Genomic DNA, 16,224 nt, shown 5'->3' on the forward strand with positions numbered 1-16,224 from the left:
AAAAAGAAAAAAAAAGAAAGAACTAAAAGAGAAGAAAGGGTGATCAGTTCCATATAAAATATAAATCGAGAGATTTAAAATCATTGATATGTCGTAATAGGGTCATCTTTACTAATTAGAATGAGTTTGAGGACTTTTCACGGTTTCTCTCCTTTCGCACAACAACATATAGTAATGGTTTCAAGCATAAAGGCTTAAACTTTTGCACTAGACAGATTTTATTAGAATTGTCACACTCTGAGCTTATGGCAAGTAACTGATCTATTAGTTAATAATTATTCATTAAAAATGACAAAGGAAGAAATAAGGAATATGTATATCTGATCTGAAATTATCTACATAACCATAAAAGGAGGGGGAAAATCAAATTTAAGGCTTGAACTATATTTGGTTCAAGCAAGCGATACGTCACTTCTCTACTTCTAATTCGTCGACAACAATAATGTGAACCAAACTTTGATTAAGTGAATCATTTGTTGGTTCATTATATGGATAAACAAATGCTGCATTTTTCACTTCAGCTCGGCCTGTTTCTCCATCCTTGTGCTTGCTTTCATAGCCTGCAAAAAACACACCAAGAGAGTATGGATTGAAATGAAATCGGATTGAAATGAAATTTAGAAAATTATGAAAAAAAAAGACCAAAAATTTAATAATCTCACCTCCTTATCCCAATCACACCGGATCGTTAGATATGCGAGTATTAATGTTTGAACTGCAGTTCCACCAATCATTCCGGCCCATATACCCTGTAAATATCATAGGGGTCACAAATGGACAATTATATATCTTAGGTCATAGTTACAAGATCCAAATAAAAAGACATGAAATATTTTCTTCTTTTTTTCGCTTTTTGTTCCAATTGCGATGAATCACAAAGCTTGCATAAATTTCAAGTTAAGGAGTAATTGTAATGCTTAGAAAATTTGAAAAATAATTATAAAATTAACGACGCATAGGGCAAAATAACTTGATTCTTGGTTAGATATATATAACGAATATACCTCGCTAATTTTGTTATAACTTTGTTCAATCTAATAAGAAGCAAGTACAGCAATAATGTAGCTAAGGAGTAATTAAAGAAACAAAGCATACCAAAACCCCCAAATGGAAGAGCCATCCCATAAGAACTCCCAAAGGAATTCCAATGAGATAGTATGACCCAATGTTAACATAAGCCACCAAAGCTTGCCACCCAGACCCCACAGCTACACCTACATTAATTAATTACATGCAAACACACCAACATTAGAAAAATTCCAAGTCACCATAAGTAAAACTATATCTATATATATATATATATATATATATATGTGTGTGTGTGTGTGTGTGTGTGTGTGTGTGTGACAAAAGAGCTAAAGAATAAGAAGCAAAATAATGTACTGAGAGGTGAATAAACTCACCGGATAGAACAGGTTGTATGCTGTTTAGGAGGATAGTGAAAGCCAATAGAATAGAAAGCTTATCGACTGCTTCTAATACTACTTCACTTGACGTGAAGATTAGCGCGAACTTGTCGTGGAGACTCATGATCAAGACGCAGAAGAAGAGGCCTATTATAATTGAAGTTACCACGGAAACTATCGTCGCAAATCGGGCGCCCTTTCCATTCCCCGCACCAAGTTCGTTGGCAACTCGGACTCTTTAGATCATAAGAATAAGCATTATATGAGATACCATAAGATGTGCGATAATCTCTTGATATTTGCTTTGTAGTTGTACAAAAAAAGTAAAGAGAGATTTAGGGTTAAGTGTTCTAATTAAGAAATGAATTGCAAATCATAAAGCAACATATATAGTTGATAGTTGATTAAACAAGAATGTTAAACTTGGGTCCGGTTGGCTTCGGTCCGAGCTCAACTATTTCGGCTCATTTTGATTTTGAATTCAATGCTCGAGCTGGCCCAATCAATCTCGATCGAAAGAAGCCCATATTACCTACCTTGGACAACGTGGTCCATGACGACACTAAACAGGATGGGCCTGAGCCCTTCTTTTGTGTGTGTGTGTATATATATAAAAATATCGACATATACTAAAAGGTGTGATAACATATCAATATTAAATTTAGGTAATTTTCATCCGTACATAAAGACCAATTTCAACATATTTTTTGTGATTAATGGTACGGAAGCTATTAGTGTCAATAAATAAGTAATTAAAAAAAAATCTCTTTCTTTGAATTGGACGATATTTCATTTCTTTAATTATTGAAGTATAGTTTCAACTAACTAGGAGTTGAGTGATCACTTAATTGCGTGCTCCTTTCTAACTAAATACCCTACAATTTTCTCAGGTAGTTTTAGCAAACAAGGGGAATTTCCCTATCACAAGGGTGGTGCTGCTGATCAAATAGAGTGATTCATCCTAGCAAAAGAACAAAAGAGATGAGGCCAAAAAAAAGAAGAAGATCAAACAATTTTTATCATGTAACCATGCAAATAGATTTGTTCGTGAAAATTAATTGAGTCATTTGTTTTGTGAGTAAGTCTCTTGTGAGATGAATACACACACATTTTAAAATTTGTAATTTTAATAGTCGATACGAGGCGTTTTCTCGTTTAACGGCTTAAAAATATCCAAATCAATTGAATTTTTGTTAGAAAATTTTTTAAACTATTTAAAACAAGATCTATACTCTTGATTTTGATTACAAGACTCCTATCATCATTTTTTAAAGAATATTCATTTTCAGCCGTTTATTTTTGTGTCCACTCGATGGATAAGAGAACAATATCGAAAATGTATGAAATTTAATTTCTAAATACTTCAAGTGGTATAGATAATGTTCAACGGTGCAGATCATCAATTTGAAGGTTCTATCATCGAAAACAAATGGGTGGCAACATGGCCCGTTTGCTATTGATAGTATTCTAGCTCAACTCTCTCTCTCTCTCTCTCTCTCTCTCTCTCTCTCTCTCTCTCTCTCTCTATATATATATATATATATATATAAAAGATGTAACAATTTGCGGTTCTTGACTATTAGGCTCAATACCTAAAAAGTGTCAAGCATTAATTATATTACACACACACATATAGATATATATACACACACGTATATCAGATGTCACAATTTGTGGTTCTCAATTATTAGGCTCCGTATATACCTAAAAAGTGACAAGCATTAATTATATTATGTTTAGTTGGCACCTTCATCGAATCTATGTGGGACACACACACACACACACACACACACACACACACGTATATAAGAGGTAACAATTTGTGGTTCTCAATTATTAGGCTCCATATATACCTTACCACACACACACGTATATAAGAGGTAACAANGTGTGTGTGTGTGTGTGTGTGTGTGTGTGTGTGTGTGTGTGTGTGTGTGACAAAAGAGCTAAAGAATAAGAAGCAAAATAATGTACTGAGAGGTGAATAAACTCACCGGATAGAACAGGTTGTATGCTGTTTAGGAGGATAGTGAAAGCCAATAGAATAGAAAGCTTATCGACTGCTTCTAATACTACTTCACTTGACGTGAAGATTAGCGCGAACTTGTCGTGGAGACTCATGATCAAGACGCAGAAGAAGAGGCCTATTATAATTGAAGTTACCACGGAAACTATCGTCGCAAATCGGGCGCCCTTTCCATTCCCCGCACCAAGTTCGTTGGCAACTCGGACTCTTTAGATCATAAGAATAAGCATTATATGAGATACCATAAGATGTGCGATAATCTCTTGATATTTGCTTTGTAGTTGTACAAAAAAGTAAAGAGAGATTTAGGGTTAAGTGTTCTAATTAAGAAATGAATTGCAAATCATAAAGCAACATATATAGTTGATAGTTGATTAAACACGAATGTTAAACTTGGGTCCGGTTGGCTTGGGTCCGAGCTCAGTTATTTCGGCTCATTTTGATTTTGAATTCAATGCTCGAGCTGGCCCAATCAATCTCAAAAGAAGCCCATATTACCTACCTTGGACAACGTGGTCCATGACGACACTAAACAGGATGGGCCTGAGCCCTTCTTTTGTGTGTGTGTGTGTGTGTGTGTATATTTAAAAAAATCGACATATACTAAAAGCTATGATATAACATATCAATATTTAATGAGACATGCATCACATACATTAAATTTAGGCAATTTCCGTCCGTACATAACGACCAATTTTAACATATTTTTTGTGATTAATGGTACGGAAGCTGTTAGTGTCAATAAATAAGTAATTAACAAATCTCTTTCTTTGAATTGGATGATATTTCATTTTTTTTTTCTTTTTTTTTTTGAGAGAGATAGGTAGCACGCTACCCGCTTCATTTATTTCATTTAGAAATAAACTAAGCTGGAAATGTGAATCAACTATGATTCAAACTTGGGTCTCAGGTATCAACCACCAAGCCCTTTAATACTTGCTCTAGGGATGGCTGGTTCATTTCTTTAATTATTGAAGTATAGTTTCAACTAACTCGGAGTGAGTGACCTAATTGCATGCTCCTCTCTAACTAATTACCCTACAATTTTCTCAGGTACGTAGTTTTAGCAAACAAGGGGAATTTCCCTATCACAAGGGTGGTGCTGCTGATCAAATAGAGTGATTCATCCTAGCAAAAGAACAAAAGAGATTTGTTTGTGAAAATTAATTGAGTCATTTGTTTTGTGAGTAAGTCTCTTGTGAGATGAATACACACACAAATATATATATATATAGGGTCCGGCTACTATCGTATCGGTAACATGGAGGCCTCCATGCTACCAAGTTGTTTTCAATGATGCCGCTTCCAAATCGACGATCAGCTCGGTTAGACTTGATCTACACTATTAAAAATATTTGGAAACTAAATGTCATAATTTTTCGACATCATTTGGTTAGTAATCAAAAGGTCTCAAAATTGACAATTTTAATGATAGATGTGATGTATTTGTGAATTTAACGGTGTAAAACAATTCAAATCTGATAAAATTTTTATGTATATATATTTTTTCTATTTAGAGCCAGATCAGTATCTCTGATCTTAAATTCAAGTCTTTTATCATCATTTTTTATAAAATTTTTATTTTTGGCCGTTCATTTTTAGATTACTCGTTTGATAGCCAAATGATGTCGAAAAATTATGAAATTTATTTTCCAAATACTTTTAATAGTGTAGATCAAGTCTAACGAAGCCAATTGTCGATTTGGAAGCGGCATCATTAAAAACAACTTGGTAGCACAGAAACTTTCATGCTACCGATAGTATACCAGCCTAGCGCGCTCGCTCTCTCTCTCTCTCTCTCTCTCTCTCTCTCTCTCTCTCTCTCTCTCTCTCTCTCTCTCTCTCTCTCTCTCTCGTAATTATAGTATATTATATATATACTTATATATATAAAGATCGTTAACAATTTGCGGTTCTTGCACTAATAGGCTCAATACCTAAAAAGTGTCAAGCATTAATTATATTAACACACACATATTATATAGAATATATATATATATACTTACACGTATTAACCGTATATCAGATGTAACAATCTGGGTCTAATATAGGCCCACTAGTTAAAATATCTACACGATGCTGCGGGATTTTTTTTTTTAACAATTTTAGTTTTTTATATTTTCAATAAATTTATTAAGTCTAATCTATTAATTAAAAGTAAAAGTTATATAAAAATAATTTAATGGTTAAATTTTATAGTTAAATAAAATTTATTAAAATGGACAATTATTTTTATAAAGATTTATGCAAAAAGAGATTTGTTGATAAATCATATTCAATATAATTATAAAAAAATAAAGTTAGAAGGAAAATAAAATAATGAAAGAATTGGTTTAATAAAATATTATATATACACCATCACGCACTATATTTTATAAATCCTTCTCCTCAATTTAAATTATGTATTTTTTCTATGTATCATCGATCAAATTAGGATTTTATTTATGCGATTTATTATGGCTGTATTATTAATATCATTAATTAGATTAATATGTATATACAATGATTTATTAATAAAATTAATTGAATTAATTTAATTCATAGGAGTTTAGAGATTTAAAAATTTTTAGTTTGTAAGTTTAATTGAAAAATATATATTTAAATTAAATTTTAAAATTTTCAAATTTTAAAGTTATCAAAAGATTTATTCTTATATATATATAATATATATATATTATATATATATATATATATTATTAAATATATAGGGAGAGAGAGTAGAAGGAGGGGTTTGGTAGCCGGCAACACTCGTGTCACTAAGGTCCCCCAATTCCTTCTATGTTGGAAAAAAAAATACATATATACCTTAAAAAGTGACAAGCATTAATTCTATTATGTTTAGTTGGCACCTTCATCGAATCTACGTGGGACACACACATGCACACACACTCTAACACACACACACTCTAACACACACACACTCTAACACACATATATGTATATAATATGTACCAATTGGTGATTCTTAATTATTAGGCTAAATACCTAAAAAGTGACGAGCATTAATTATATTTTGTTTACTCGGCACCTTCATTGAATCTATGTAGGACAAAGGAAAATCACAAGATAAGGCTAAGCATCATGGATACCACAAAATTGCGAAGCCCTAGTCATGTAACCAAATTGAACCATCAAACTTTTAATTTTTCTTTTTTCCCCCCTCTTTAAGTCTTTATTAGCCGTGTGAGGACGAATTCAAGAAATTGCCTCCTGATAAAATTGCTTAAATAGCATATGTCACAAAAGTGGCTTGAGGTTGCGATAGTTTTGATTCTACGGAATTTAATTTTCATCTTTAGTGTAATTGTACGATCGCACACTAGACGTACTTCTTTTGTTTATACTGTATAATTCCATATTGTATTTTAATTCCCCCCTTGTTTTACTTGTGTTTGAGTGTTTGTTTGCTGTGTCTGTGTCTGTAGATGTTTTCCTCAAAATTAAAAAAAAAAAAGAAGAAGGAAAAAAACATCTAAGAGATCATCATTTTACATACCCTGTACCAGCGAAGAAGGCCAAAGGAATCATCAGCTCCCATCCATTTATGCTCATACTGTTCCCATCGTAAGAGAAAAACAAAAAGAGGAGAACAAATGTTATATGTCCATTTCGATCATCTTCTTTGATAATCTTAAATTGCGTAAAGACAAATCAAATCAAATCACTATCAAGATGGTAAAAAGCATTTTCCACGATCGATCTTTTGATTGTTTGATTGAAAAAGAAAATTTGACAATGTTATCTTCTTCTCATTGTCTTTTTCCTTAGTTCAAAAGTTGGAACTAGCTAGCTAAGATTCTGTTTGTACCTATCTCTCAAAAAAAAGATTCTGTTTGTACCCATCTTAATTAATTAATTATTTGGGTGGGTTTCCATGTAGACAATTATCCCATTGTATTTGTTAATCAAATGCATGATGCATATAATTTATTGTATGCTAATAAAAGATCTTCATAAATCATCCCAGCTAGCTAGCTCAAAATTTTTCAAACGGTTAAAATTGTATAGTATTTACCTAAACTATATACTATTTTAAATTAGCTATCTAATTTTCCAAATTTTTAATTTTACTATTCATCCTTTCAATTTGTTTGATTTAAATCGGTCGGTGATATATTTACTTTAAAATTTAAATATATCGATTATCTTTACGTGTTTAATTAGCATATTTTATATAATTCTCCTAATTATAAATTTATTAAAATAAATAATTAGCTTAATTTTAAAGTTAACGTTACATTGATGGATTGAAATTAAATAACTTAAAAGGTTGTATTGCAAAATCAAAAGTTTGGATGGTTGAATAGCTGATTCAAAATATTCCATACTTCAAAGAAATTCCGTATAGTTTTACCTAGAGAATTTTGTGCTAAACTGTTCGGCAACAATTAATGGAATAAAAAGAAAATATATATATTCTAAAGCAACGTACGTACCATACGGAAAGGGCATCCACAGCTATCTCGGCGTTCTTCAAGTTCCCCGTCAACAAGATAAGTATTCTATAGTACCAGTTCTCCAAACTGCATAAAATTAATTAATAATAACAATTATTGTATGTAAAATGTTTGCTACTAAAATTCTCAAGCAAATCACAGTAATATATATAATTAAGCATAGAAATATAGGCACTAACTAGGATTATATAGTGTGTGTATATATATATATATATATATATATATATATACCATAACATAACACCGGAAGCTGCGGAGAGCTTGAGGAACTCCCAGAGGCCGGCGAAGGCCTCAAGGGAGAAGCCCTTCCAGGTGTCGGGGCAGCCACCGCAGGCGACGTAGGCGAACTGCAGGAAGGCGGCGACCCACCAGGAGAAGTTGAGGGTGGCGGCGGTGCCGACGAGGCCGAGCTGCATGCGCGACACGAAGAGCCACGTGACGAAGACGTGCACGACGAGCGCGACGGCGGAGATGACGGCGTTGACGGCGTTCTTGAGCTGGCACTGCAGGAAGCGCTGCAGGGGGAAGAGGAAGGCGAAGGAGAAGTGGAGGGGGATGAGCCACATCGACACGTCCCCGGCCTGCGCCGCCAATTCGGGGGGCTGCCCCAGCAGGCGGAGGATCGGGGTGGCGAAGAAGTACATGGGCAGGAGCACCACCGCGCACAGGAACAGCACGATCCACGAACGCTGCATGTACACCCCCAGCATGTGGTATTTCTTCGCGCCGAACGCTTGCCCGCACAGTGTCTCCAGCGCGCTCGCCATGCCCAGCTGCATCCATGCATGCATGCAATATGTTTACGTCCAACGTTCTATATATATATATATATAATATATAATGTGTGTATCATAAATCATAATCATAATAATAACTATACACCATTTTGAACAGCTAATCAATCTTTCAAAATTTTAATTTTGATTTTATTATTCGATCTTTCAATTTGTATAATTTTAGTCGGTTAACGGTATTTTGGCTTTACAATGTAAACTAATTATTTATTTTAATAACTGCATGAAAAATACCAACTAAACTCATTCAAATTTTGAACCCAAGATGCCCTCGACCGACTCAAATCAAACAATTTAAAAAATTTAGTAATAAAATTAAAATTTAAAAAAGTTAAATAACCAACTCAAAATCATCTATAGCTTGGATAAGCTCAGTATGTTTTTATCTTAAAAATATTATTCTTATAATTTTTTTGCCGAGTTGACATTAATTTTAGAATATAATATTATTAATCACGATAGAACGGCTCTAATTAATCATTACTGTCCCGATGACAAGGCACTTAAATTAATGGAAGGTCGAGGTTCCAGTATCAAGTGAGAAATGAGGCATTGAAAACCAAGCTCCTATATATGATTTTAAAACTTAAAAATAACACATAAAAAATATAGATATGGTAACCAACCTAATCCAAAGCAAACTCCACTGCATGTACAATCATTTTCATCCATAAATTTGATTTTCCTTTGTAGTTAGAAATTGTTATTATTATTATTATTATTATTACTGGGCAATCTGTGTCCTTCTGGTCCAGTTCAGGATTTGCTATTTAGCTTAACTAGCTAAGGGCCTGCGTGACGTGGTGAAAAATAATATTTTAATTATTTTTTATAATATTTATTTTTTATATTCTCGTAATCAAAGATATAACTGTTCCATATCAGATCATTATTTCTTAGTATCTTAAATAGATCTTCTGCTGTACTGTTATGTAATGTACATAATTTTCTTAAAAATAATTATTTTATTAATATTTTTAATTTTTAATATTTATATAGTTAAAGTATTCTAATAATTTTATTTAAAATTTAATTAAATTTGATAGTTTTGATACCTATTTTATAAATAATTTTTTGTTTAACTAAAAAACTGAAGTTGGAGGTCTTATATTAGAATAATTAGAGCCAAACAAATATATATTGCAAAACATATCTAAAAAATAAATTAAACAATAATTTGTATCTAGACTGCAGTAATAATTTCGAAGATGTCCTTATTTTATTAGACCCAAACAAATATAAAACTGAGGATATAGAATAAAGGTAAAGATCTATTAATTTTTGTGTATGAATTTTTTATTAGGAAAAAAAATTCAAATACCACCTGTGTGGTTTCTCACTAGGGATGCAAACGGATCCGGGTTGGTGGAGCTCCCGCCCCGATCCGCTCCGACGGGGGCAGTAAATAGGAGAAAGTAAACGGATTCGGGGCAGAAAACGGGATAAGTTTTACGATCCGAGACGGATTCGGGGCAGAAAACGGGAGAAATTTTCACCCGCCCCGAATCCGCCTCCCATGATCCACCCCGAATCCGTCCGAATATCATTTCTATTTTCAAAAATATTCCTAAAAAATAATATATTACAAAAAGTTCAAAATACAAATAAATTATTACTCGCATTTCTAATGTATTTGAAACATTTGAATTTTGTCTTGAATTTGTGATTGATATTTTTGATTTTTACAATTAATATTGTTAAATTATATATATAATATTTATTAAAATTATTATTTTATATTTTACAAATATTAATAATATTTATAATTTTATAAAATATTAGTTGCGGGGCGGATTCGGGCGCCGGCGGGAGGCGGGTTTAGGGTGTCAATGGATATGGATACCCGAAATTTTATCCGAACCCGAACCCGAATGTAACGTATATATCCGATGGATATGGATATGGATTCGGATGTGGATATCAAAAATAGAAACCCGACGGATATGGATTTTGATTGTACCCGACCCGAACGCGAACCCAACCCGAACCCGACCCGAATCCGAATTTATTTTGTATTATATATAATATATATATAAAAATTTGATGTTATATTTGAATTTGTATTTTAAAAATTTAGGTTTAATATAATATATTTTGAAATATTGAAAAAAGAAATAATTGTTTCGGGTTCGGGTTCGGGTTTCGGATTTTTGGTCAGGTTCGGATTTGGATATGATTTTTTAAAATCCGTCGGATTCAGGTTTGAGTTCGGGTCTCCGATTTGGAGTCGGGTTCGGGTTTGGGTTTTTAAAAATCCGCCCCGAATCCGACCCGTTGACATTTCTAGGCGGGTTACGAGGTGGGGTGGATTATGGAATGTATTTTTTAACCCGTCACGGATTCGGGGCGGGAGGCGGGGCGGGATTTTGCCAATCGAGGCGGAAGGCGGGGCGGGGCTCCCGCCCCCAGATCCACCCCGTTTGCATCCCTATTTCTCACTTTAGTATCCCGTGATATAAAGTGTATCAACTTAGTATCCTGTGGCTTCACTTTTCTCTTTTTATTATTTCATTCTGCTATTATTTTTTTGTTAAATCAGTGAAAAAGTTAAAACTAAAAGGTACTAAAGTGAATATTTGATAAACCTAAGTGGAGCATCTGAAGTGTTTTGTATATAATAATTTAACGAAATATTAACGAAAGAGCTAATGAAAAGAGAAAATAAAATCACATAATACAAACTTAATATACTTTAAACCATAGGGTACTAAAGTGAGAAAGTGTAAAACCACCGGGTTGATATTTGAAGTTTATCTTTTTTATTAATTATAGATTGTATATAAAAATGTCTTGTACACTTGATATACGATTTTTTTATACTGTACAAAATTTTAATTTTGTTATATTAACTATTAAAAAAATGAAATTGGTATATACGATAAAAAAAATTTATATTCAGTGTCGGTTAAAAAAAAAAAAAAAAGAAATGTGTTGAGAAAAAAAAAATAGTATAGGATGAGAGAGAGAAAACAAAAAAAGCTGGCCCGTACTGCAAAGTGAGGAGGAGGCCCCCGTACACTTGTTGGGTTCTCCTGTCACGTATGCTATGATATAAATGGTACAAATGCTCTGGACAAGCCTCATTTTGGGCGCTCCTTTTTGTTGGGATAAAAATTTGCCGGGCACCGTACCCAAACAAATTTATTTGGGACCGTAATCCTCGAAAAAAAAAAAAAAAAAAAAATTTGCTGGGCTCTGTTTCTAAAAAGAGAGAGAGAGAGAGGAAAAGGGACGGTGGTGATGGGCGCTGCTACACACGCGGTGCCCATGGGCACGGTTCCCACCAAATTTTTGTCATTTTTCTTATGTATGCTTTATCACTTTACCTCAAGCAGCTTTAGTTTGTTCGCACTTTTGTGGATTTAGTTTTTTGAAATATTTAATTTTGAAGATAATTTTCTCTTTCTAAAGGAAATTAAATTAGTATAAGAAAATTAGACCCAAAAAAAAAGGTTGGATCTTCGCGCTCTCCTCAAAAATTTGGAAAGGCCACGAGCAATGGAGTCGTCAACGTGAGCTGGAATTTCCAATAAAAATAACAGAGAATATTGAAACTCTTCTTCTAGACAAATTCAACTATCTCTTTTAAATATACTATCGGGAGTAAACGAACCGTTTTACTACCGATTTATTTTCGATGATAGAGTTTTCAAATTGACGATCAGCTCCGTTAAATATGATCTAAACCATTTAAACTACCTAGAAATCAAATTTCACGCACTTTCGATATTATTTTTTTATCCATCAAGTGAACAGACAAATGAATGGCTGAAAATGAATACTCTTTAAAAAATAATGATAGGCGTCTTGTAATCAAAATCAACAGTATAGATCTTGTTTTAAATAGTTTAAAGAATTTTTTAATAAAAATTCAATTGATTTGAATATTTTTACGCCGTTAAACGAGAAAACGCTTCTTATCGATCATTAAAATTACAAATTTTGAAACCCTTTGATCATTAGGCAAATGATGTCGAAAAGATTTGAAATTTGATTTCTAAACACTTCAAGTGGTATAGATCATATTCAACGGAGGCTGATCGTCAATTTGGAAGTTCTATCATCGAAACAAATCGGTAGGTAAACGGCTCGTTTTCTACCGATATATTCTAGCTCAACCTGTATATATATATATATATATATATATATATATATATATATATATATATATATATATATAGAACTAGGCTACTATGCTATTATAGCACCAAGTCATTGGTGCTACCAAGTTTTGGGTATTGGATTAAGATATTGTGCGGTTAGGATGATGTGTGGCCCTCTAGGGTTGAGTAGGTGGTTGGTTGAATAGTATGATCTAACGGGTGAAAATGATCAAAAGGGTAGATCTAACGGGTGGAAAACTCTGGTAGTACCAAGCTGTCGTGCTATTAATAGGCATAGTAGCCGGACCTTAATAATATAATATATATATATATATATATATATATATATGTTAAAAAATTCAGATTTTGAAGTCAACAATATAAGCAGATTTACATTAAGGCCTTATAATTCACAATATAAAATCGCCTTAAATTCTAACGTCCAAATCCATGTCTATGTAATAATTAATTGACTTTTCCTGTTACGGACTTACGGGTCTATGTGACACATCGTCCTTTAATTTAACCACATTCGTTAGTGTGGTTTATTTGTGCCCACATGTTTCATTCACCATTGCTATTGTCATTAATACCCATTAATGAAACCTCTAGAGCTTGTCCCTACAAAACTTCTGAAAGTTAAAGTTTTTATCTTGGCTCGCCCTTAAAAAGAAGGCCTCTAACAGTGGACGATCTAATTAAAAAAGGGTGAATGAAAATAATAGTCCACGTACTGTGTGAGATGGAAGAGAAAATAGTAAATCACATATTCACTCAATGCGTTTTTAGTAAATTTTTGATAGTAACAGCCTTAAAGGGTATCCAGCCTATGAATCTAGGGGATGACGTGACGATCGTTCAGGATAACTGGATATCTACTTGTTCTAGGTTAACCGTCCTAATAGCCTGCTGGTGAATTATTTGGCAGGCAAGAAATGATGTAATCTTTTAAAAGATTGATGCAAATCCGTTTGCAGCTGTCGATAAGACCAAATACTTAAAGAAATTATGAAATGAATTTATTATGGCAAAGTAGCTTTAACGCCACCACTCCTCTTTTGTTTTTGTTTTGTTTTGTTTTTTATTTTTTGTTGTTTTTTTTTTTCATCTTAGCTGATGTTTACTATCTCACCCATGTAGATTAGTTCATACTCTTTGCACCCGTTTGGTTCGGGGTTAAGGGGTGGAATAATCCCTTAACCCCGAAGTTATTCCCAAACATCCAATTTTGGGGGTGGGGTTACCCCATCCTACCCCACCCCACTACTCCAACAAAACAAAACACTATTTTACTTACTATACTTCTTATCCCATCTACTTTAACCAAACATTATTTTATCTATATCTGGACTAAACCTAATTCTCAACCAAACACAAAATTACTCTAACCCCACCATTACCCTGAACTTAACTCTATCCGTGGAATAATAAGTTTTTACTTAATCCCGAACCAAACGGTGGCTTTTTATGAATAAAGCAGATAGCATTCTACATTTTTCTTAAAAAAAAATTTCTGAAAAATTCAAAAATTTTACAGAAAGGATTTTAGAAGGTCGGAAAAAACCGCCTAATATAGCTAAGCCTACCTACTGTCACCAATTTTTTTGTCATTAAATTAATAATATAAAAGAAAATGTAACATAACTAGAAACAGTCCAAAGAATAATTTAAAAAATTCGTAAAATATCTTTTACAAAGTTAAAAGAAGGAATATGAACATGATAAATATTTTTTGAAAAAGTCATTTGATCTGAAGCTTCGCAAGGGAAATGAATTAATAAATGATAACAATGAAGTATCAACGTACTAATAATAAAGAGAAAGCATACAGAGGTAGTGTTAATTTGATTGAGAAATAAAAGAGGAATTAAATAGTTCACTAATAAAGAAAAAGTATATATAGAAAGGTAATGTTTGATTGAGAAATAAGAGAGGAATAATAAGACTTCTTATTTTCCTTATTCACCCTGACACCGCTGGCGCTTCTTCCTAATTTCCATCTTAATCGGTTATTTTTTATTTCCCAACAAAATTGTTTATTGAAGTACAAAAAAATATAAATATAAAATATTCTTAATTAATGTACCACGTAGTAATTTTTTTACTAATTAGCTAAGTAATCAATCACTTTTCTTACCAAATTAATAAATATTTGGTTAACTAGTTGGACAATTAATTTTTATTCATAAGTAAATAACAAATTAGACAATTAATTAGTTTATGTGCTTATTAGATTAAGTAATATTCATATGAGTTAACTAACTAATATTTTTACTAATCTAATTATTTATTAAATAATTATTTAATTGATTAATTAATTGCACAACAAAAAATTAATTTTTTTAGTTAAGTAAATAATTAATGTTTTTCCCCATTCTCTTTAAAATGTACATAACTAACAAATAAATAAATAAATAAATTTTTAGTATTTTGATTAAAAAGTAATTTATTTTAAAAAATTATAATTACTTTTATTCTCATTATTTTAATCTAAAATATGCAAATACTATTTTTCATATTCTTATAAATAACCCTCTAATTATCAAGGAAAAATTAATAATACTAGGAGCCTGATATGTGTTAGAGAACTGTGTTTATATATATTTATATTTAACGATACTAATAGGAACAAAATAAATGTATGTTGTCATACAATCTCTTCAAAGGACAGCAATTTCAATTAATTTTTTAGGACACTAAAACAAAAACGAAAAAAAAAAAGAAGTATATATTCCTTTAGGCAATTATAAATGTTTGAATCTGAGAGGCAGAGATTAGATGCGAAGAGAACGTGTGACACTGTTTATTTAGACATAATCATGTTTAGATAGAAAACAATAATCTATATATATATGCAGAGAGCATCTGTTAATAAGGATGCATGGTAGAGTAATTTATTAATTGTGAGTGTGAACAAAAATATGGCTTATCACTAACCAATTAAGTATTAGAAAACGAACATGGGTAAAAGAAAACAAAAGAAAGCTACGTACGTACCATTAGTGACCCAAAGTTATTAAATGGTTCTTGACGATGTAACATAAGTTATATTCGTTCATTTTATAGTAATTTCTAGTTATATTCGTTCATTTTATATATAGTAATTTCAATTTATATCTTTAGTATTAAATTATAATAAAAAATAATAATTATTTTTTAAAAGCTTAAGATAGTGTTAGAAAATAATATTTTTAATATTTATATATTCAATATTGCTCCAACGTTTAAACGGGAGATTTTTTTAATAGGAGATTTTTTTAATAGGCTCAAAATATAAACTTAAATTAAATGATTGATTATTAAATAATAAAAGTTTGGCAAAACTCAAACTCACAATAGGACATTTAGTGCATGTATTAATTCAATAACTCTTTGCGTGATATTATTGCTTTTTTTTTTCATTAGTATATATTATCCAAAAATCGATCTAACAAAAAT

At 31.9% G+C, this 16,224-nt stretch overlaps 1 protein-coding gene across 3 annotated transcripts in view; it reads right to left on the bottom strand.

Moving 5' to 3' along the window:
- Nucleotides 254–16,224, bottom strand: part of LOC109721202 (protein DETOXIFICATION 27-like) — a 19,049-nt gene continuing 3,078 nt past the window's right edge. For 2 of the 3 annotated variants that reach the window (XM_020248658.1, XM_020248657.1), the window contains exons 2-8: nucleotides 8,121–8,662; nucleotides 7,869–7,955; nucleotides 6,929–6,985; nucleotides 3,401–3,639; nucleotides 1,096–1,214; nucleotides 663–749; nucleotides 254–560 (exon numbers count right to left, since the gene is read on the bottom strand). In XM_020248658.1, the coding sequence (XP_020104247.1) occupies nucleotides 513–560; nucleotides 663–749; nucleotides 1,096–1,214; nucleotides 3,401–3,639; nucleotides 6,929–6,985; nucleotides 7,869–7,955; nucleotides 8,121–8,662 (1,179 nt within the window). In that variant the 3' untranslated portion in view covers nucleotides 254–512. The remainder of the gene's footprint in view (nucleotides 561–662; nucleotides 750–1,095; nucleotides 1,215–3,400; nucleotides 3,640–6,928; nucleotides 6,986–7,868; nucleotides 7,956–8,120; nucleotides 8,663–16,224) is intronic. The other variant, XM_020248659.1, reaches the window with a different exon arrangement.

Source organism: Ananas comosus, linkage group 15, assembly GCF_001540865.1.
Source record: "Ananas comosus cultivar F153 linkage group 15, ASM154086v1, whole genome shotgun sequence".
Lineage (NCBI taxonomy): Eukaryota > Viridiplantae > Streptophyta > Magnoliopsida > Poales > Bromeliaceae > Ananas > Ananas comosus.